Source organism: Frieseomelitta varia, unplaced genomic scaffold (assembly GCF_011392965.1).
Source record: "Frieseomelitta varia isolate USP_RPSP 00005682 unplaced genomic scaffold, Fvar_1.2 scaffold_1028, whole genome shotgun sequence".
Taxonomy (NCBI): Eukaryota; Metazoa; Arthropoda; class Insecta; order Hymenoptera; family Apidae; genus Frieseomelitta; species Frieseomelitta varia.
Genome location: NW_025108671.1, coordinates 191660 through 215737, shown reverse-complemented (window position 1 = coordinate 215737; position 24078 = coordinate 191660). Strand labels below are relative to the sequence as shown.

General features: G+C 29.5%; 4 protein-coding genes across 6 annotated transcripts; 1 reads left to right on the top strand and 3 right to left on the bottom strand.

Moving 5' to 3' along the window:
- Positions 1–356: 356 nt before the first annotated feature.
- Positions 357–2295, bottom strand: LOC122528160 (KICSTOR complex protein kaptin-like). The gene is made up of 7 exons (XM_043653011.1): positions 1937–2295; positions 1589–1854; positions 1301–1467; positions 1057–1229; positions 893–971; positions 544–835; positions 357–445 (listed from the first exon to the last, which is right to left on the bottom strand). Exons 1-7 carry the CDS (start codon positions 2139–2141, stop codon positions 374–376), a joined length of 1254 nt encoding a protein of 417 aa, XP_043508946.1. The 5' UTR covers positions 2142–2295; the 3' UTR covers positions 357–373.
- Positions 2296–3550: 1255 nt separating this feature from the next.
- Positions 3551–6224, top strand: LOC122528182 (40S ribosomal protein S2-like). Its single transcript, XM_043653047.1, has 3 exons — positions 3551–3694; positions 5260–5608; positions 5696–6224. Exons 2-3 carry the CDS (start codon positions 5261–5263, stop codon positions 6188–6190), a joined length of 843 nt encoding a protein of 280 aa, XP_043508982.1. The 5' UTR covers positions 3551–3694; position 5260; the 3' UTR covers positions 6191–6224.
- A 3085-nt stretch (positions 6225–9309) lies between these two features.
- LOC122528166 (carboxy-terminal domain RNA polymerase II polypeptide A small phosphatase 1) lies at positions 9310–17782 on the bottom strand. 3 transcript variants are annotated; one of them, XM_043653025.1, is made up of 5 exons: positions 16848–17782; positions 16571–16669; positions 14917–15350; positions 14638–14823; positions 9310–14568 (listed from the first exon to the last, which is right to left on the bottom strand). In XM_043653025.1, the coding sequence occupies exons 2-5, from the start codon at positions 16638–16640 to the stop codon at positions 14377–14379; spliced, it is 882 nt and encodes a 293-aa protein (XP_043508960.1). In that variant the 5' UTR covers positions 16641–16669; positions 16848–17782; the 3' UTR covers positions 9310–14376. The 3 variants fall into 3 exon arrangements, with proteins under 3 accessions (XP_043508960.1, XP_043508958.1, XP_043508967.1); XM_043653023.1 differs by having other exon boundaries at positions 16571–17781; XM_043653032.1 differs by lacking the exons at positions 16571–16669; positions 16848–17782 and adding an exon at positions 15593–15786.
- A 1094-nt stretch (positions 17783–18876) lies between these two features.
- On the bottom strand, positions 18877–23798 carry LOC122527847 (Golgi apparatus protein 1). The gene is made up of 13 exons (XM_043652409.1): positions 23206–23798; positions 22097–23077; positions 21913–22011; positions 21557–21841; positions 21297–21466; positions 21108–21225; positions 20766–20962; positions 20451–20670; positions 20027–20353; positions 19775–19954; positions 19466–19694; positions 19275–19381; positions 18877–19203 (listed from the first exon to the last, which is right to left on the bottom strand). Exons 1-13 carry the CDS (start codon positions 23527–23529, stop codon positions 19039–19041), a joined length of 3402 nt encoding a protein of 1133 aa, XP_043508344.1. The 5' UTR covers positions 23530–23798; the 3' UTR covers positions 18877–19038.
- Between the last annotated feature and the right edge of the window lie 280 nt (positions 23799–24078).

Here is a 24078-nt window from a genome sequence, read left to right as displayed (position 1 = left end):
AATATATAAGAGTTTGATCACTGTTTGATACAAAAGTCTCATTTTTTTAAATTTATAATTCATACAAATTAAAATAAAACTTATAATTTGGTATTTATGTTGAAAATTAAATTTAATTCAAATGTGAACATATATAATAGAAATGACTATTTTTTTAACTGTATTTATTAAAATTATTTGATTTTACAATTGTAATAATAATAAAAATAAATTTTCTTTCATCCTTTTTAATATACATATTCACTTGTATATATGTATATATATCAACCACATTATATAAATATCTTATTTATACTTTATCATTTCTTGTACTCTCTTCTTAATCCCTGAAGTCTAAACTTCAATTGAGTCTTTTCAAGTGGCAGTTTGAAGATTATATCCCATTTTCTTTAAGAAATTTTTTATATCGTTTTTTCCATTTATCTTTGACATCCACGATGTTATGCTGTAATTTATGTGTATTTCAGATTTTTGTTATACATTACATTAACAGTATAATTCATTAATACAAATAATGTATTTCAATTACATAAAAATTACAACCTGCAATATATGCACTCCTCGTTGCGTAAGGACAATAAGTTCTTTCATTCCATCATGAGTAATATCCATATAACATATAGAATGTACAGGAGCGTCAAACAATTTTCTAATGATCAATTCCCATGTGTCATTTACGAAACAAAAAATAAGCACCTCTTGACCATAGGTTCCTAAGAGTATTTCATTTTGACCATCCATATTTATGTCAGCAATACAGGAACATAAAATGCAATCAGATGTTTCACTACCATTTAATGTTATATCTTCATTCATCCCGTTATTTAAAACATCCCTAATCAACGAAAATATATGATTGTTTTTGATTATATGTAATACAAAATTAACTTACATAAAGACAACTGCATTATTCGTATTTACAACAAGTATATTTAGCTTTGTTTCTTGATCATTTATAAAAGATTTACAATCTGTAACAAATGAAAATACTTATCAGTTTTGATTTATAATTAAGTTTTCTTTACGATATACTTTAATATGTGTAATAAAACTTACTATTAGAGTTAAGGAAACGAGGTTTCTCAATATTATTTTTAAGTGAAAAAATGGATACATTGGAAATAGGTCTATCATATCTCAATTTCCAACTTTGGCAAATTTTCAATTCTGAAACATTAGTTATAGCTACATTGACTAAACCACATTCACAACCAATTACTGTCAATCTCCTAAACAAATTAAAATTGAGTGTTAGTTGCTATAATGTAATACATAAAGACTTGTTTAATATAAATTATACCAATTATAATTATTATAGTAGTAAATATTAATCCATATTGCAATTCCTTGGATATCATGTAATTCAGGAAAGTACTTTTCAATGGATGATTCACTGTAACTGTGATTTGACTTATCTTCTCTGATCATGTGTATTTTATAATCACTGCCAGAAAGTAACCAAACGACCTAAAATCTTAGGAAAAGTTATAATTTTGCTACAAATTTGTAAGATACTATTTACTATTACTATTAACTTTTATATTCTTAAGCGCAGTTAGAAAAATTATTACTAATATGAAAAAATTACCTCATTAGGAGCATTTTGTTGAGGTAATATGGTATGATATAAATGATATGGTGTATATGCTAATTCCACCATTAGACAATTTTGTGCTATAGCTTCAATCGAACTTCCTTCATCTCCCTCGCCATCTATAGCACCTTCTGTGTATATATTTAAATATCTTTCTACAGATGTATCTGTGCTTGCTTTTAAAATAGTTATTCCTATTACAAATCCATCACCACTATCAGACTTATTATAAGCATCAATAGAAATAATTTCTGCACCACCTAATTAAATAAATGAAAATTTTTAATTAACTATAGAATATTTGTTTTTACATAATTATTGCTAATATTTAAAATTACAAACTGGGAATATATGTGAAAAGTAGTTCTTTAACCAATGGTCTTAAATGTAGATTTGGCATCAAATGATATTCACAAGAATATATTTTTCTTTTCAAAGAAGCCACCAATACTTTATTAGAACCATTGATGGAGCATAATTTAGTCATTGAATAAATGTTTCCCTGTGACGTTAAAGGAAACCAGTGTGCATCTTTTAAATTATTCATGATAAAATCACAGAAACAAAATCGTATTAAAGAAACATAGTCATTTAATTGTTGTGCAGTTTCAATTACATCATGTTTATAAAAAGCAAATAAATCAAATTAAATATTTATTCAACTTTGAAAAATCATTAAAAGCGTTCTTCTTATATTGAATTACAATATATGTAATAAAATTTACATTTATTTATATTTTATGTTTAATTTTCTTTTAATAACCTCAAACTGAAATTTAAGGTTAGAAATATAAAATTCGTTCCAAAATCTACAAAATTACGTATGTAATCCTCATATCACAATTTAATCTTCTGCTTAACAATGAATATTATACATTGAGTATGATAACACATTGGATTAAAAACAAATTAAATATAAATATAAAAAAATATCTTATTTATGTATGTACAGATGTTTATTCAATATCTATTATCTTTTCTTAATTTTACCAAATATAATGTTTTGTTAAGAGAACATTAGAGAACATTAAATGTTAATTTTATAAAACTTTTTATATTTTATATTTTAATATATAATCATTGACTAAAGATACGATAGACTGGACTATTAAGTGGGACTTTGTGTTTCAGAGTTTGAAGTACCGATCAAGAAAAAAGATCAGTGGTTTTTTAGCATGCTCTACACTTGACAATAACAGATTGGAAAACTATATCAAATAAAATGATACAATCTGGTTAAATAAAATAAAATTTTTTGAAATATTGTTAAATTATACATATAATTTATGTAGAAAAATAATTATATTAGAATCAAAAATTAAGTTGAAATTGTCGACGGTCGTGAACAGTCATGTATATAATAAGAAAGCGTTCATGTTCAATTCAATAAATAATTTTTGGCGCATGTAACATTATTCATATTTTCTGATTTTAATTCCTGTCACTAAGTAGTGTTGCGGTAATGATAAGATGTGACATGGTCCGGTGACCTCTAAAACATGGGACAAGAAGAAGTATTGGATACAGACGAGATATAACTTGTACTACTTATAATCAGTCAATGATGGAGCAAGAAAAATCATTGGACAAGAAACATAGAATCATGTACCTGTATTTGTACATTGGATGTCTGATCTATCCAATTAGTCAATAGTATAATCATTAATTAAAAATAGGATAGGCATGACATCATATAAAATTTCATGACACTTGTTCTAAAACATCGATTGTTGAAAAACAATAAATATTTTGTTATTTATTTTGTACCTCGTCACGGATGACTTTGTGGATTCTTTCCCCTGCGTCAGTAATATCAGATCAGAAATGAATTTCATTTCATTAAATTTGTGATGAAAAATGAAAAAAAAATTTTTACTTAAATTTTAAATTTATAAAAAATAGAAATTAAAAAATAAAAAAAACAGGAAAAAACAAAGAAAAATAAAATATTAATTAAAGGATAAGTTAAATGGAAATATAGTATTTCATGATTTATTGCAATATTCGATGCAACATCTAATCGAGATATATCGATTTGCTCAATTTCGGAAGAAGTGACTAGTTCTTCTTTCATAACCGTACTTAGAAGAAAAGAGTAAGGTACGCAGGCTACGAGTATTTATTTTCAATTTCATTATTCAATCCTTCATAAAACATATTTTTTTCTATACTTTTGCGAATATAAAAAATCCTACAACTTCAATAAGTATTTACAAATAAATTAAATTTTGTGGAAAATTTTAAGTATATATGTTTGTTATCGGTCACGTGTTTTGAGGTTAGCATACTGCTTAACCCTGTTTTATAAACATAAAGTTACTTATTAAATACTTTTGTAATATCCAATTCATTTCTTTTTAAACATCAGGCAAATCGAAAGAGAATTCTGTTAAACACAATATTAAATTGTTCGTTATTATATAGTTATTATATAGTCTTTTAGTTGCACAATTTTTGATAATTCTTAAATATGTTATAGAAATCAATGTTTTGAATAATTTTTTCCTTTCATAGTGATTTCCGGAATCTTTTAGTTTACGGGATATTCGTAAAAAAAAAGTCAATACAATGATATTCTGTCTGTACTTGCTTGCGTGTCTAGGGAAACATATCTGTTTGTATGGATTGTCGGCCGTCATAAACCTTGATTTTGCAAGGTCATATTTTGTTGTCGTATCGTTTCTATTTAAATTCTATCTATCTAAAAGAACAAAAATCTCTGAGGAACCATGGATTAAAAACCGTTCTCATAGAAAATGATGTTAAATTTTTAATAATTCTTAATGTTACTGTATTTACAATTTACTTTTCTTTTATACTCAGATGCAGTGTAAAGGACTCTGGTGTGATAACATATTACAATTCATAAATGTCTTGATATTGATGAAGACAATGTAAACACAAGAATACTGTTTCATTTTTTCTTGTCTTTTATATGATAGATTTCACACAATTTAAAAATCAAAATCGAAATCAAAATATCTTCTGAACTAGTAGTTTTCCAATTACTAAAGTATATAGATTAATACTTTTTTTACAGAGAATGTCGAGTTACATTGATTAGATTAGTGATAAAAGAAAATGTATGATTCTATTTTTAAGTTTTTTTTTTTGTAATGGATCCTCACTTATCCAGAAGTATAGAATCACGCTATGATGGTCGTGACAGATATTTCATTCCACTCTGTACAAAAGTGATACTTTGAAAGCACAACAGTAATGACTCTCAACAATCTGTTGATATATTAAAATATATATTAACGTGTTTACACAATTATATTTATTTTTTTACAAATTACTGGCTGTATATATGTTTATATATGTGTTTATTTTATTATAAACAAAAGATAAGAGTTAGGTTTGGTTTGATTTTATTCGATTGTCTGAGATGGCTTACAATCCATTAATGTATACGCTTCTACGGGCACACAAGTATAGACAAAATATCATCGTAGTGATACCAACAGTTTTTTGCGAATATCTAGTAAACTAAGAGAGCTCGACATTTTCATGAGAGGAAAAAATTGTCCAGAATGTTGATTTCCACAATCATATTTAACGATCATTAAAATCTGCGTTGAGGATGTGCAACTATATAATTAACACATTATTTACTTTTTCATTTACTAATTAACAAATTTCATTTTTTTGTTAATTTCAAACAGAATGGCGGACAGTGCTCCAGCCACGCGTGGGGGATTTCGTGGAGGGTTTGGCTCTCGTGGGGGAGGTGATCGTGGTGGCCCAAGAGGTAGAGGCCGTGGTGGCAGAGGACGAGGCCGTGGTCGGGGACGCGGCAAGGAAGACAGCAAAGAATGGGTTCCAGTGACTAAACTTGGACGTCTTGTCAGAGATGGAAAGATTGAATCTTTGGAACATATCTATCTTTTCTCTTTGCCTATTAAAGAATACGAAATTATCGATAAATTCCTTGGAGTTGAATTAAAAGACGAAGTGTTGAAAATCATGCCAGTACAGAAGCAGACTAGAGCTGGACAGCGTACTCGTTTTAAGGTAACATTACATTTATGTGAAGTTCAATGTTATATTTAAACATTTCAACATTCAATGGAGATCTCATTAATAATATTTATTTTGTAGGCTTTTGTAGCTATTGGTGACTATAAGGGTCATATTGGTCTAGGTGTGAAATGTTCCAAAGAAGTAGCCACTGCCATCCGTGGTGCTATCATTTTGGCTAAGCTTTCGGTCGTACCAGTACGACGTGGTTATTGGGGAAACAAAATCGGTGATCCTCATACTGTGCCCTGCAAAGTCACTGGCAAATGTGGATCAGTTCAAGTGCGTCTAATTCCAGCACCAAGAGGTACAGGTATTGTGTCAGCACCTGTGCCGAAGAAACTGTTGCAGATGGCTGGTATAGAGGATTGCTATACATCGGCTAGAGGATCCACGTGTACTCTTGGCAATTTCGCAAAGGCCACCTATGCAGCTATTGCTAAGACCTACGCGTATTTGACACCAGATCTCTGGCATGATCAGGCGTTAAGAAAAGCTCCATATCAAGAATTTGCAGACTATCTGTCAAAAACTCATAAAGTCGTGGGTGGACAAAGACCTGCTGAAGTTGTCTAAAGAAATAAACCTTCATGTGAAGTTTTAATTGTAATTGTAGTTTTTTTCTTCTTCCTTGAACTTATATCTTTATGTGTACTTTACGGGTAGACTGAATATTTATGCACTGTGAATTTAAAAGCAATTATTGAGTTTGATTGAAAAAAAAAAAAACTTTGGCTGAAATATAGTATCCGGGCTGCTGTAAAATTTTTTTTAGTTTGTACTTTCAGGGATATTTTGTCGATTTTAAATTTTAGAGAAATTATGAATAATAATTATTCCGATGAATAATAAATTTTTATGTTATAAGTCTTTACTCTAATTATATTAAAAAATTTGAAAAAATGTCATTATATTTTTTAAATTGTAGTTAATTTATGAAGTATTGATTTTCTTAATGAGTTTCATTTGGAAATTATTATCTCGTTGTAATCAATTGCTAGAAAAAGGCAAAATATCATGAGATAGCTCGAACATCTGTGATTCGTATGTATTATTCATAAATTTAATTATTAATTAAAGACGTATACATAATTTATTCTAATGTTAATTTTCAACTAAATTATGCATAAATTCTCAATAAATTATAAAATTAATAAAGAATAATGATATGTAAAATGGCAGAACAACAGTCAGATTTATTTGCATAACATAATAATGGTCTATAGCATTTGATTGTTTTTCTTATGTATTTTTTTATAATTATTGATTATATAAATGATCTATATTATATTTTTTCTGATACTTAAAAATTTAGTAATTAACTTTAGAATATATTTATCAAATGAATCAATATAAATTTTTAATATTAATTCTTTATTTAATATAAAAATAATCAATTTTCAAATACTGACATATAATTATTACGATTTGAAATATATATTATATATGTACTAATAGATTATATCAATATATATTATACTAATAGATTATATTAATCAAAAATTTTACTTTAGCGAAAATATGGATAACGTATCAAAATGAATCGATTTTGCTTATCTGGCCCATTTGAAAATTTTCCAGATAATCTAATACAGATTGTAAAAATTGTACATTTATCAGACCTACCTGCTTCACTTAAACGAAATATCCCAATAATAAAATATTCTATTTTAATTTCCCTTTGAAATCGTTGAATATGTTTTACTATATGTTTACTGTTTTATTATTTTGCTATATGTTATTATAGTTAACATGTATTTTTTATATACTTTCTAGAAGAATTTAAAGTTGATCTGGCGCCGGCGTTAGTGTTATCCGATGTACACTACAAGGTTGGACGGTTGGATTTCGTATATCATAGTGACTCTGAAAAGAGCCGATTGTGCATGACAGTTGAGCTAAGAAAATATTCAAATTGTCAATTTTTCATTTAGATAGAGGTCTTTTGTCGTCTGTTTACGAAGACGTGCCGCCTTCATAAAAATAGCTTCACTTATTTCTAAGTAAATAGTCTTATTCATGATTTTCTTCGGAAAATAATAGGACATTGTTTAATTAATAAAAATTTTAATAATTAAAGATCATCAAGGTAAACAAATTAAAAGTTACGCACCAACGAAAGTGTATAAGGCAACTGTTTTGCTTAGCTTTCGCAATTTGTACGACTAATAATAGATCAAAATAAACCAAGTATTTACAAACAACAGAGGAGAAATATACATATCGTATTTCAATCTCTCTGTCTCTCTCTCTCTTTCTCTTGCCTACTTTAGTAACACTAATGCTGGCGGCACGTCAATTTTAAGAGCTTGCATCTCAACTTATGTAAAAAATATACATATGTGTGTAGGTAGTGCTTTGAAAATGTCTCGATGTTAGCTATAATAATATATAGTAAAAAAATGTAGCTATAATAATATATAGTAAAAAAATGTAGGTTTTAAAAATTCAACATTCATCTTTGCGAACTTTTTCAAGGTTAATACAAGGTCAAATGATACCTGGCAAATTAAAATGGGACACCATTTGTATATAATACAAAACTTGAATTGTTTTTTCCCGTCTTCTGACTTTTTAAATCGAAATATTTTGTTCAATCTTTTTATCAGTCAAGTCACTTATTACTTGGAGATCTTTTTATGGCAGAAGATTTATCTTTTTTTTTTTCTGCATTATTACTACGAAGATATTATCGAGTACACGTATGGTATTTGCTTTAATCGTTGACAGATGATTTACCAGAAATTAATAGAATATCGTACGTCAGTAATGACATTTCCCTTTACACTAAGCTACTCACAGAAATCCAATATCGAGACTAATCGTGTGTGATCGAGCAGGTTGACCTAAATACCGCGGTATCATTTGAACCATAGATGTGGGTACACAAAAACGTAAAGAATAGTATTTCTAATACTTGGTTCTGTGCTACAACTCTCTTATACAATCTAATTCCACTGAATTGCCAAATATACACTAAAAAAAAGAAAAAAAAAAAAAAAAAAAAAAAAAAAAAAGATTAAATATTATTCTGCTATGTATTACAACAAAATTGCCAAGTAACATAATTTCTTTTAGTTTAATTCTATCGTCATATTAACTACTTAATTAAAATCAACGATGAGAATTTACCATTACTCCTTTATAAGATCGTAATCATGTTACAATTTTCGTTCGAAGAATCTGATAACGTTTAGTATTATAAATGAGTATTTCGATATAAGAATCGTTCCAACGTATGTAATGTACAGCAAGTTAATAAATTGGGGAACACTTTTACACGGGGATCATGCAAAACTACGAGAACTCGTTTATCAAACGCGTATATGTACATATACATATATACATATACATAATATATATATATTTTTTTGCTTTTTTTTTTTATTAAACACAGAATCACAGAGCAAACTGGACATATCGGAGGGGCAGGAGATGTTTACATAATCTAGTTGATTCTTTCTGGTACGACGCATAGGGCTCACCTCCACGTTTTTTTTTTTTTTTTTCTTAATAAATATATATATAAATATATATATATACATAAGTATATATATATTTGTATCGTTACTGTACAAAATATTCTTGCTGTTAAAAAATCAGCTGCGACTTTTAGTAAAAAACATACGAAATCGAAGAGATGAGCCCGTGTGGGACCGATTGCGGCCCGCTCGGTATTCGCAGAGAAGGTTTCATTAGTGGAAGTAATTAAATTTTATTTACAAATCAAGGCAATATCGTTAATTATGTTTGTTTTGTTTTTATACATACATACTCGCGTCTCTCATTCTGTTTTAGCTCTTCTTTTTTTCCCCCGTTTTGTTTACGTCACGCGATCACATTCACACCGAGATACTGTGAGTCCTAGTGTGTAATTTCATTCCGTTTGTGACGAATTATTTCATTTTCCTCTTTTTTCTTTCTTTCTTTTTTTTTTTTGTACAGTGTATATATAATAATAAGAATAATACAATAATTTATTAATCGTCCAGGGTGTAGCAGAGCAACACGATTGGAATTTCGAGTGTTTGTTTTTATTTTGCCTCCTTCTTTTTCCCTTCACCGTTCGTTTTCATTTGAATTGGTTACATATAAAAAATTTCGATTTCGCGTTCGTCACCTCGGCGAACGGTTTTTCATTCCCGTTACTTTTCTTCTTCCTCTCATTTATTTTTATTTTATTTTTAAAATTTTTGTTAACTACACTTTCATGCCTGTATTAATTCTGGCGTATACGCGCATGCACGCGAGCATACACAACACATACACACACACACACAATATTTTCTTTCGTCTCACTTTCAAAAGTATATCTTGTTATATATTTTTGCTTCTTTCATACTACAGCAAAGCTGCTGCTTATATATTTTTGTTTCTTTCATACTACAGCAAAGCTGCTGCGAAGTAACAATGTTTTTTCGGCACTGAGAAAAATATTAGCGGTTCATTATTGCTATATTGCAACACGGCCATATTGTTACCAAAATAGTCGCTGTACTTCGAAGCGAATCTAGCTGGTAACAATCATTCGGAATTAATTCAATAATAAACGTACAATGAAATAACGATACAAAATTCGCTTCTCTTTTTTAAAATTCCATCGTTTCTCTTCCATCATAGATCGCTAACGAGTAAACTTATGCTTCGTAATAATGAACATCACGTACGTAAAAGCGTAAATGGATTCGTGATTAATTTTAATAAAACTATCGGTATATAGGTATAGGCGGATTTTCAAAAATTCAATACATGTATATAGCTTGGCGAGTGATGACGTACAATTGAATTTAATAGAAAATATATCACTTGTACACTCCTTGTTTACAAATAAGAGCAACAGCTCTTGTACTTTCATATATGTATGTATATATGTTACATATATATACGTATATGTCGGATTACAACGGCAAAGAGCTATGAATTCGAAAACTCTGTTGCTCTACTGTACAAAAGTATCGCGTATTAAAAATTAATTGGTCTACCTAAATATTTATATATTTATATATATATATATTATATATATATGTATGTATATATATATATATAATACATATCTAATTACGTATCACGATCGTTTTCGCTGCGCCTTTGCACTAATAATTTTCTCAGTGCACTTTTTTCTTTTTTTTTTTTTTTTGTAATAAATCTAAATGTACTCTGTCTCCTCTTTCTCTCTCTCACGCTCTTTTTTTCTCTTTCTCTTTCACTCAATTGACAACAGACGAAAATCATCATCCTTAATGTTTTACAGTGTCTCTACAATCATGTTACAACTCCATAATAGTTATAATAATGATAATAATAATTAAAAAAAAAAAGAAAACAAAACAGAATGCTTGGAAAGATTGAAACACGACAAAAGAAACGCACGTATATTATATTGCGAAATACTCATCTAGGGCGTCCAACAGATTTGCATTCAATAAAAGCAATACACTGGATTGTTAATATTAATTAATCACGGAAGCACGACATGACGGATGCTTAAAGATGTTTAACGTATGATATTTCGTATGTTTAATGTTAGATCCGATAAGGAACGTGGGCTTCGTCGGATGTAACATTAACTTCCTTCTTTCACGTATTCCCTGGTCTTTCATCAAACCGATGAACCTTTACATTACAATGATATTTTTCATACTCGAATCTTGTTATCACAAAAATCAATAGATACGTTGCTGTGATTAAAGGAAAAAAATAATTATAATAATAAATAATAAAAAAAATAAAAAAAAGGTAGGAGACATAAAATTTAGACGTAATTTCTGCTTCTTAGGATTTTGCCACATGACTGTGTATGTGTATATATATATATATATACATATATATATATATCGCATTGTAATCGCCCGTACATCGCATCTTAAATTTACGACTGCTTTCAGACAACACATGGGAGCATTATAAAAGATGTTGTGGATAAAAACCTGACGTGTGTCGGTTCAGTTTAGTATATATAAAATTTCCTTTGTAAAGGAAATGTCTCCGTGTTTTCTGTACGTATTTTCCGAAAAGGCGCACCATAATTAGTAGAGTCATTTCAATGGGCATTATATGAATGAAAACGACTACACTTTCTGACATTACTGACACATTTTGTTACAATATATCGTGAATATTATTATTTATGCAAGTTCTTCTTTTCCTGTGTTTGAGAATTTTTAGGAGTTAATGATCATTAATTTTCGATTTTTGTTTTTCTTTTTTAACGAATTCGACGTGTTTATGAGAAGCATAAAATGTAATAAATGAAAATTAATGTAAAGATATGGTTATTACGTAATCTCTCTATTTTAAAAACTGACAACTCAAATATCCTAAGAATTTCGAGTTTAGTCAAACATAGATGGCAAGATACGTTTACTAGCAATAAGTACAAATGTTCGGTGGCATGCTGTTTTTTCTTAAATACAAGTAATACTAAACACAAACGATACTACGATACTAACAATTTAAGGTCTAGATATAAACATTCAATATTTATACACAATGTTGAGAAGTGATTTTGCGTATTTTGGATCAAATATTCTATCTTTACATAAAAATATTATTACTACGAAAATTAATTCTCAGTTTTTGTCTATTCAGATTTTTAGTAAGTTACGTCATTGTTATATCAGCTGGTTTAAAAGTATGATCTAGATGTTAATGATATTGATCCATTTAAAAGACATTCACAACATGTAACAAAAAACTAATAAAATAGTTGGAAGCCATTTAATATTATGCAATATGTATAAGACTTATTATTACATAATAATCTTATCTACATATACCCTAGCCCTTTTTTTATGAAATAGAAACGTACAATATTTACGGCTTACTTTTTTTTCAATGATAAATAACAACATAATACATATTAGGTAATAGTAAGTATTATAAAGACTAAAATTTAAAAAATTATTTCAAAACTATAAATATATAATATCGTTAAACTTTATTAAATAACAATGATTTATTCTAAATTTTATAAAATTTGTTTTAATAAAATATAATATTTTATTTTAAAATAAAAAAAAAAATTTTTAATTCGGAAGAAAGACTATACTTTGATTACCAGATTTTATGTTATGTTATGTAAAATACATTGATACTATAATAGGATGAACGTTAAGGCGTGAATAACGTATGAATCTTATAAATAAAAATTATGAAACTCTTTTTCTAAAAATTCAATAATATGAACAATATATAATATTCTCAATAACGTACGGTATTTGAAACTAAGTTAATAATCGCGATAGTATAATAAAATTTGATTTACTATTATTTATAATGACAAATATATTAACAACAATACGATTAAAATAAAAGAGCATGAATAACGATAATTTGATTGAATCTGAAAGTATAATGCTAACTGTACATTTCTTACGCACGAATTAAGCGTACAAAATTGAGAACTATCTGTAGTAAATATATTTACATATTTAACTATACATTTATTTACTTATTCAATCTTTATGAGTTGCATAATTTTTTAATTTTTTGCCGGTATATTATAAGTCAGCGGAGTATGCGTTGACCAAGAGTTAATGATGTAATGATTATTGTAATGCTTCATTGTACATATAATTGCCTGGAGGGAAAGAATGATATGCATTGACCTAATATTTCAAACACACATTGATTTTTCTAGCTTTTACAATTCGCATCCTTCCTTTTCTTTTTTCATTATTTTTTAGAATAAAGTTAAAGACATGAAAATGATAGCAAAAAAACATGATTTTTTTTCTCTGTAATTTTTACTCAATCCAATTATATATTTTTTACATCTCCAACGTTTCCTTAAATCTCAGATTTATATCTCAATCTTTTCTGTTTGTTCATAAAAAATATATTTGATCAAGCAAAATCAGACACATTCTTAATAAATCCTAATTAGAAAGAGTAAGAAAATTTCCCACTGAACTATCCTTTGTAACTATTTGGAATTATCAGCCTCATAAAATTTATATGAAAATTAATTATTTTTTTGCTCAATATTTATGATTATACAAGAAGAACTCATTAATATTTTACACATGGCATTGTTAAAAGTAATGAAAAACTACAAGAAATAAGAAATAATATACAGAGAAATATTATATGGCCCATCAAAAGACTCTATTTTTTTCTTTCAGTATTACTTAATACTACACTTTGATTTATTCTCTTATGCAAGTCATTTTGTATGTATTTTACATGAATTTAAATCACGTATAAGTTGAAATATATGTGTTTATTTGATATCAAATGCATGTTTACTTTTCACATTCATAGTTATCATTGTAATTTGCTTCTTTTCTCAAGTACATCAAACACGGGAACACGGACATTAATTCATTATGTAATCAGTATATCTGAAATCTATTCCATGTCAATGTGATTGGAAGAGTTACTTGTTATAACCAATTGAGCTATATTTAAATTTTTTATCGAACACCTTAATAATTAGATAAATACAATCAGTTCATTGTATCTGATATACTGTGAGCAGTTATATCATACTATTATTTTTTAGGAAAAAGAACTGAAGCCAACAATAAAGCAGTTGTGGTTCATGTTATGTGTTACGTATAAGAAGGATTTACAGTTTTCACCTTCTTTTTTGGATAATTCCTCAATAAGTATGTTTATATTACACCCAGTACTTAGTGGGTCATACCTGGTTGTCCACTGCTACATAACAAGCAAGCAATGTGGAATATTCCAATCAAAATTCTTCTCAGAGTGCATTGAGCGATGATAATACTGGCTATTTGGCCAGAATATAGGTAGGGCTAGGAAGCACCAAGTGAACCTGATCCTGGGCTTGGACTATTCTGTACAGCTGGAGGTACTTGATTATAAGGATGATTACTATTGCACAAGACTGTATAAATATTCTCCACATTACTGAGTTTTTCAAAAAATGGAATTAAATCTAATAGTTCTGAATCTGTCATATCATCAAACCATGATGCCACTGGTACCTAAAAATGAATTTATTTTATATCTCTACTTTCTATTTTTTTTAAATATTTTTCATTGTCAAAACTTACTGCATTATCTGGATGGAAAATGTAACTGGCAGGACTATTATCAACAATAATGATTTGCTGCAAATCCCGCCCTAGTTTATTTAAATCTTTAACATAGTTTCCTCTGTGATAAACACAAGATTCTCTAAACAGTCTTGCTCTAAACACTCCCCATCTGTCAAGCAAATCTGCTACTGGATCAGCATACTGTAAATAGCAGAAATATGGAACATTCAAACATGCTTCTTTTCCTAGATATGAAACTGATAGTGATGATAAACAACTGTTTGCATAATATACCTTAGCCAAACTTGCTGTGAACAATACACACTCGTACAGTTCACCCATTCTCTGTAAGAATTCATCCACATAAGGCCTCTTTAAAACATATACTTGATGTACTGTCCCATCAATCTCTACAGGAACAACAAAATCGGCATTGTTGATTGGTTTGAAAGAGCTATGTACTAGTGTTTCATCCAAATCAATCACCATGCACTTCTTGTGCATATCCTGATGTCTGACAGGTGGGAGAAGGAACCTTGGGGATCCAGTCCTTAGGGATGGAGAACCGTGTCCATCACCTTGTAATGAGCTTGTTTTTGAACTTTTTGAACTACTTCCACGTCCTCTACCAAGACAACAAAGTAGAGATCGAAGAAGTCCACGCCCTCTTGGCTTTTTGCCACTGGTTGGACCTGTGTTGGCCACTTCATTCTCTTGTGGTAACTGAGCTACAGTTGGAAAAAATAAATATCATCTTGTAAATACACATATGTAAATATGTATACGATACATTAAAGAAGCATATTATATAAACAAAAATTATCGAGATTATTAAAACTGTGTTATGATATTTGTACAAAAATATAAGAGAGATAAAAATGCAAAAAATGTTTTTATGATTAATGTCAAGTTTTAACATAAAATATTATTTCTTATCCAGTGTACAAAGGAATGAATTACTAGGAATTACCATTTTTAAAATAATAGAATATTTTTATAAGCATGTATTTTGACAGTTTCAAGATGTAGAAAAAGCACATTTGCTTTAATTTAACCTTTTGCACTCCTAGTTTTTCTTTAATTTTCTTATTAACAATATATTACTGTTTTAAGCATAGTTGAAGAGATTATTAATTGATAGAAATTAATTAAATAATTTTTTTTACTAATTATATTGAAAATAGAATTGAAACTTTGCTTTGAGATTTGACATTTTTGGGATTTGTAAATACTTTTTTCTGGAGAATAAGAAAACTTAAATAATCAAAGACAGATTAAATACGTATAAAAAGATAATTTTATTTAATCTTTTCTTTTTAATAGTAACATAGAAGTATGTTTTCATTTCAGTGACATTCTTCCAATCCGTCCGAAGTGAATACAGTTTTAGTACAATTTCCGAAATTATTTTTATATAAATTAACGTTGAATCGCACACGATGGAATTCGAAAGGTTAATTGCATTATTTGAATCGTCTGGCCAATATTCGAATGTCGAACAAACGGAGTCGGAGTAAGTGAATTAAAACGGCGGTAAGATATGGGATACGACACACGATGAAATAAGTTACACGCGAAACTTAGGTGAAAGAAAACGAGAGGGAGAAGGATAGAAGCACAATTTGCGAAGAAGAGAGGCGAGGCGAGGCAAAACGAGGCGAGGCCAGGCAAAAACGAGGGCGAGAGGAAAAGAGACGTCGGAAGTGAAGCATAGACGAATGGCGAGTGGGGGGAAGGGAAAGAGGAGGGGGAAGGGACAGGGGAAGAGGGTGAGAGGTGAGAAGTTAGGTGAGGTAAGGTGAGGAGCGAGGTGCAGTCCTGTAACAGGTGCAGATTCCATCCAGCATCTGGAAGAAAAAGGTGTAAAAAAAAAAAAAAAAAAAAAAAAAAAAAAAAAAAAATGAAAAAAATGTAAGACGGCGGGCCTATATTCACAACAGACACCTACCTTTCCCATTATTAAACTGGCCTAGCTCGTCATCCCGTGACACTTGGGTGATAATGGACGATGCGTCCATTTAAACATTTGTTGAGAGTCCCTGCGTGTCTGATCGTGAATTCCGTTAATGCGCGCGCGCGACAATATATATGTACATATATATATATGTATGTATATATGCATATACACACATTCATATACCACACACGCGCGCACGATCTCGAGAATGAGAGAGAGCGTATACGCGCGGTAGCACGCACACGCACCAACTCACTCACTCACTCACTCAGTCACGATGTACGAAATCTCTCCCTCCAAACGTTGTCGCGGCCACCACCGCCGCCGTCGCCGCCACCGCCGCCGCCACCACCGCCACCACCTCCACCGTCTCCTTCACTGCCGCCACTGCCGTCACCACCTTCACTATTTCCACCACCGCCGCCGCCACCTCTGCGAAGATCACCACAACTTGGCGAACGGAGACGCATAGGCGCAGGCACGGGCACGAGTACGCTCACGCACACGTACCCACACGTACCCACACGTACCCACACACGACACCAACAGATATTTACTTCACTGATTCAGTATAAGATTTATCTTGATCTCAGATATCAATAACTCGGTAATAGTCTCAGCGCGGAAACGAATTGATTCGGCAGAAGTCGGAAATTATAGTTGACACCGCGCTAAAAGAATCGATTGATTTCTTAAACGTAAACGTAACTGGGGAAAGTTAATCCAATTCTTGGTTGCCTTCATTCCAAGAGAGCACCTACCGCACGTATGCCTACGTATACGTGCATGTACGCTCTCTCTTTTACGCGCCACACCTATGTCGTTGCGCAGTTCATTACGATTCGACATTTGTCGTATGCGTTATATTCCCTCAATACGTTTTTCTGTTCAATGATGCTGTCCTTCGACGCTTCTCGCGCACATATCAGTTCTCCGACGATGGATTTCAGTAATATTGTTCAATATAACTGATTCGTGTATTTGCTGCTGTTCTGGTCAATAGCAACAATGATTCGTTGATATTTTGTAATAATCATGTTATACACTTAACGTAGACGACGTTAAACAACGTATATTTTTCACAACACTCACTGTAGCTAGAATTTTATCCGTTCAACGGAAACGTCGCGGACCTGCGCTACAGAGGTTTTTGATGTTACAGTACAGTGTTTTGCTGGTTCTTGTATTTTATGCGACCGACGCGCTTTCTTGCGACTTTCAGTCGAACTACATGTACGACCGTTGCGCAGCGTTTGAACTCAAAAATTAAAGCCATAAAAGCAAAACAAGACGCATGGTTTCGCTCTATTCCTTTTGTGGCATCATCTTGACTTTGTTAGTAATGATTCGTACCAGATAGATAAATTTTTTGGCGAAACTATAGCTCACTAGAGATTTCATTTTGTTAAACAAGCAATTTGTTGCGTTGAACTCGAATACTTTTAGATGTTGCGATTAAATTATATATATATAAAATACTTAGGGAATATATGTATATTGTATATATATATAATACTTATATTTTTTGACAATACAAATATGGGTACAAAGAAAATTTATTTGTTATAACTAACAATGATATAACTACAATTCGGATATTTTTATCTTGAAATTTTACTTGTAATATACTCTGTGTAACATAATATTTGGTCTTATATCTTACGATACAGCAGTAATGATATGGCAAGATTAAATAGCTTTAATTATTGTAAATTGAGCAGAATTTTTTTTTTTAAGAAATATGCAATATTCTTGTATATTTTATATCATGTGTACATTATATAATTATCCAAGTTCATTTGTTATAAATAATTCCTAACAATTTCTATTATATGTATATGCATTCTAATGTTCTAAAATGGAAGACCAAGGTAATTTGTGCCCAGATAATATGTTTTGTTTCAAATAAAATGTGACCATTTTATTTTTTTATGAATTTCTGTTATATATCACAAATGTATAGAATATTGACATAAAATTTTATTCCTCATTCCATTTATTATATATATATATATAATAATATATAATATATATATATAGACACACATATATATATATATAATATATATTCTCTATTAATATATTTTTTTTATTAAAATCTATCTTAATTGTAAATTATTTAGTTCATCATACATTCCATTCATTCAAACCTATAATTTTTTACATTTATGATAATATTATTGAATGACAAATTATAAAATTATGGATATAATATATAAATGTATCTCTCTCTCCCTTTCTCTCTTTTGTAAGTTTATATGCATATTAAAAAAGAAACAAATAAAAATATTAAAAAATCGCTTTTTCTGTTATATTTTGCACAGTCCGATTTTTTTTCACCGATACAATCACTTTGTTTTTCTTTTTTATTCGATGTTCACTTGGAATTGATGTTGTTCTTCCTTTTTAATTACAGCAATAGAAAATCTTCGAGGACGGATTTTTCACACTACGATTTATTATTTATTTTTCATTATCATTGTTCGTCTTGTTACTCTTCCACAAAATAAACCGGTGATGAAAATTAACCCAATCATTGTTAATGCGACAATCATGAAGTATCGTCTCGCAGGGGATTGATTTACCGTTGAATATAATTCTTGGATTGAATTTGGTGCAATTAACTGAAAATAAATAAATATGTTATAATTGATATGCAATATATAAGTATATCAAAAAATAAAGAATTTATTACCCTTGCTGAATTTCTAAACATTTCAATCCTTTTAGTTAACATCTTAAAACAATCAGGTTGTAAAGACTTATTACTGTCTTCTAATACGTTTTGTAAACACATAATATCTAGAAAAAGAAAAAGAAAGATAGTATTTTGACAGCTTGCATTTAATTTAAGTATAAAATATATTATTCATTTATTGGACGTACGTCTGCCTGCGCCTTGGGGAATATCACTACAATATTTACTAACATCAACGGCACATGCTTTTTGCAATAGTGGATCTACATTAATATCTGCTCTTGTTTGTTCTATTAAATCGGCAATTTCGAGGCGACATTCTTCTTTCATATCTCTATTACCATCATTGAATTCCGATTTCAAACATTCTTCTACAGCTCCGGGATCATTTTCATCTGCTCCACAGATTGTTTCAATCTGTTCCAAATAAGTACTATACTAGTCAATATATTTATTTTAAATAATGACTTATTTTGAAAATATTTTAACAATAATACCTCATGTGCACACATTGTAGCTAGCAATGGATTTAAATGATAATTTAAAGCTGCTTCTCTAAGTATGTTAGCCATTTGGTGTTCACATTTAAGTAAAAGTTTAGACTCTCGGAATTTAATTTTTAAACATCTTATAACTTTTCCTTCAAGTTCTTTATCGGTAGGTTCATTTAATAAAACCTAACAAAAAGATATTACACATATAATAAGACAGTAAAAAGAAAGCTGTAAGTAAAATATTTTTAAACATACCTCTTTACAATGTTTATTGATATCAGAAGAACATGCAACTTGTAACGCAGTATTAAATCTGTAGTCTGTATTTTGTTCAATCATTCTTCGAATAACAATATTTTTGCATTTATCATCAAATGTTGGTTCATCTTTATATCTTTTTAAACAATCTAATGCTTGTGAACGGTTTATATCATGGCAAAATTGTCTTATCATTACTCGACAATTATTTAATAAAACAAAATCGATTGAACTATCTTGAAATTCTTGCTTTCTTACCTTAAAAAGTTGTTTATGACACGTATCTGTTAATTTTGATTTATGTGCTGCTAAACATTCAAGAATCTGAAATAAACATGTTATATATCATATATTAATATGATTAATAATTAATATGGATATTAAAATATACATGTAAAAATGAACATGTATATATCTCAACCTGAGAATTTCCTGGTTCAAAACCATAACAATATTGTTTAATATCATTTGTACATTGTGCTTGTAAGATAGGATCAAACTGAATATTTTCCCTTTGTTGATAGAGCTGTGCTTTCAATTGTTGTCTACATTCTTTTGGTATATGATGCTGAGTATCTTTCATTATATCTTCTTGTACTCTTGTACTCAAACATTCTATTACTTCTGCTTTAGTTTTAGATCTAAATATTAAATGTTAAAATGAGTATTTTTATATTGATAAAATTCGTATTTAAAATAATATTTAAAATAATTATATTATAAGTTCTATACGCACCTTGGACACCATCTTTTAACAGAAGGTCTACAAGCTTCTTTGAATTTATATGTAAAGTGATAATTTTTTAATGATATTAATTGGAAGTGTTCCACTGCTGCTTTACATTTATAATCAGATCGTACATCTAAATCGTTTTTGTGTTCTATTAAACATTCCATCATGTCACCCTCGTCTTTACCATATTTTAATATTTCCTATTTTATAAATTTTTTTACATAAGTTATACAGTTATAATTATAAACTATATATAGATTTTACATTTATTTTACAGTTATAATTTTAAACTATATATAGATTATAAGTTAATATTTACGTTAAATTTTTTTAAATATATTATACCTCACAATGACGCTCCATGATATGTTGACAGGCAGTAGAAATTATTGGATTCAATTCAACACGTTCCGCTTGTTCTTCCGTAAAATTGCCGACTGCTAACTTGCAATTTTTGTTTAAACTGTAAATAAAACAAATAGATTATAAAAGAAATTTAGAAATTTTGATATGATTGGGTACACTTGTAATTACCGGTCCAAATTATCCTGAAGACATAATATTTCTTCTCCTTTAGCTGTTTTATCATAACAGTATGATGCTAACTCATTTAGGCAAACTTCTTCAATTTCAGGTTGTAAATCAACATTTACTGCTCTTTGCCTCATAACACGTCTAATTTCTTCAAGACATTCTGTCCTTAACTGAAATAAATAAATATAAGAATAAATTTTAATTTCCAAACAAAGTTATTATTGTAAAGTAATTATTTATGAAACTACATGAATTCTTACTGTTATATTTTTCTGAGGATGATATGCATGTCTATATAAACATGGTAAAACAAGAGGTCCTCTTTCTGGATCCATTTGTTTTCCATCATTAGCCCATGCATTTCTTGCATGACATAGACGTGTTGCATCATATTTACATCCTCTATATAATTGAGGATCTAGTTTGAAATCTCTAGCTACAAAATATTGTATTTGAACTAAAGCAGTTTCACAAGCTTCTGTCATTCTGCCAGTTCCAAGCTGTTCCATTAAACAGGATATTACTCTAGCATTACCACCATGTACCTATATTTAAATCAAATTATAGTATTATTTGCTTATTTGATAAGATGTTAGTTAAGATATTAATTTCTTACATCACAAGCTAAATCAACAACAGATTGACATTGTTCTCTTAAAACAGGATCAATTCTCCAATCTTCTCCAGCATCAGCTTCCATAATTAGTTCCTCTAGCTGTTATTACAATACAAAAAATATTTTATCTATCATTATATAATTTTTTATGTTTATAAATATACACATGAAAACATTTAATTACCGCTCTCTGACATCTACCGGATACTCTCGATTTTTTTTTTCTTGTTCTTGTATGTTCCATCAAGCAATGAATTGTTGCACCACCAACTTCTAAGCTATTACAGAATGTTGTAATTTCATTAGCACAACCGTCAACTATCTCAGGTGATAATCTATAATCTTCCATTAAAAGTTTTCTATGATCAAACATTTCATTTTGACAATCCCTATCAATTTTGCTACCATTTTTTGCTGCAGATTCCAAACAAAGAAGAATCTGTGCAAGTCTGATATTTTTATCTTCAATCACAGGTCTTCTACAATGATTAATTTTAATATCATCTTTACAAGCTTTAACGAGCCCTTTACTAACTCTGTAATCAGATGCAATTAATTTTCCTCTTCTTGTAAGCTGTTCTTGGCACATCGCTGTCATGGATCTATCTGTTTTGTGCTGCATCAAACACTTATAGACTTGACCACTGCCAGGTCTAATGTTTGGACAAAATTTAGTACGGTCTTCTTCGCAAGCTAGATACAATTGTCGATCTAAGTTGATATTTTCCGCTTGTATCTCAGACACATGAAGTATATGCCTTTTACATTGGAGTTGAAGTTCATTAACATGTTCTTGTAAACAAGCTAGTATTTGTCCCTGGGATATGTCTCTGTAAGGTTGTACTTTATCACATTTAAATCTTTTAATATCATTTTCACAATCTGAGGAAAATGGTGTGATAATTCTAAAATCACTAAATGCAATCCATTCTAATCTTTGGATATATGCAATGCATTGTGGTTTTTTGACTTTTTCTCTTTTATCAATTAAACACGACAGATATGCTCCATGCTTGTTGCCAGAAGTAGAGCAATCCAACAAATCTAGCTCTTTGCCACAGGTTCTTCTGGCTAAACGTTCTATATTTGTATTACCAGTAATGTTTAAAATATAATCCCAAATTGCTTGTCGACATTCATCATCGATATCAGACACCTCAGTTGGCTGTAAAATGAGAGAAGTAAGAAAGAATATTTGTATATTAATTATCAAAATAGTAAATATACACAGTAGTAAATATTATTATAAAATAACTATTAATTACAAGTATTAACTCAAAGTTAAAATAATACCTTAAAATTTTGAATGCACTCTAACAGCATTAATTCATCATTGTTTTTAGTTATGTCGCCACACAGACGATTTAAATTCTGTCGGCACTTGATGTTCATAGATCTTAATAAACTATCTTCGTTGTAGTTGATTAAATTGTCTCTCTTAACCCTAACAGAACTATCAACAGAATTGCTAAATAACCAACTAATTTTTGGCATATTGTCATCGTTATTCGTAGTTTCATCTTCGAAATAAGTTCTCGTCAAGTGAGCACAATTTAGCACCGATAAGTGTAAAAAAATTACAAATAAAATGCTCCTTATATTTATCTTAAGTTCCATCCTTACTAACTAAGTACACCTCTTCAATTAAAATTTACTTTCAATGAAACACATTACGCTCGTTTCAATACGTGATTTGTAAGATCTCTGTTCTTTTTTTCTCTCCTTAGTTTTTTTCTAATTCTTATTATCCACTATGCAATGTCAACGTCATGAATAATAGCACACTCGCGTATAATACCGAAATTTGCGCGGACAGATCACTCTATATAATACTCATTATCTACAATTCTACTCGACTCCCAAATAACATTGCAAAGCAGATTGAGCTGAAAAACAACGAAATTAATTTATTATATCGTACGATCGAATTATTTACATTATTTTAATTACACGCTACAGTTTAAAGAAATAAAATAACAATTTTGAGCTAGTGCCAATTCATTTTGTAGATAAAAATTTTATTGTTCCGTTGTTTCTCGACTAGACAAAGAATACAGGTATATTTAATAAAAATATATCACAATGATAAAATGATATTAATTTAAGCTTAAATTGTAATTATATCCGCGCCAATGCGTGTAAAGATAAAAGGAAATTATTAAGTTT

Coding starts and splice junctions, on each gene's coding strand:
- LOC122528166 (XM_043653025.1), bottom strand. CDS start 16,640: ATGGACGCATCGTCCATTATCACCCAAGTGTCACGGGATGACGAGCTA. Junction 15,351..16,570: donor CCAGTTTAATAATGGGAAAG/GTAGGTGTCTGT, acceptor TTCCAACTGTAG/CTCAGTTACCACAAGAGAAT. Junction 14,569..14,637: donor TTTTCCATCCAGATAATGCA/GTAAGTTTTGAC, acceptor ATTCATTTTTAG/GTACCAGTGGCATCATGGTT.
- LOC122527847 (XM_043652409.1), bottom strand. CDS start 23,529: ATGGAACTTAAGATAAATATAAGGAGCATTTTATTTGTAATTTTTTTA. Junction 19,955..20,026: donor TCAATAAACATTGTAAAGAG/GTATGTTTAAAA, acceptor TCTTTTTGTTAG/GTTTTATTAAATGAACCTAC. Junction 19,382..19,465: donor TCCCCAAGGCGCAGGCAGAC/GTACGTCCAATA, acceptor TTCTTTTTCTAG/ATATTATGTGTTTACAAAAC.
- LOC122528182 (XM_043653047.1), top strand. CDS start 5,261: ATGGCGGACAGTGCTCCAGCCACGCGTGGGGGATTTCGTGGAGGGTTT. Junction 5,609..5,695: donor GACAGCGTACTCGTTTTAAG/GTAACATTACAT, acceptor TTTATTTTGTAG/GCTTTTGTAGCTATTGGTGA.
- LOC122528160 (XM_043653011.1), bottom strand. CDS start 2,141: ATGAATAATTTAAAAGATGCACACTGGTTTCCTTTAACGTCACAGGGA. Junction 1,230..1,300: donor TACTATAATAATTATAATTG/GTATAATTTATA, acceptor TAATTTGTTTAG/GAGATTGACAGTAATTGGTT. Junction 836..892: donor AATAATGCAGTTGTCTTTAT/GTAAGTTAATTT, acceptor TTCGTTGATTAG/GGATGTTTTAAATAACGGGA.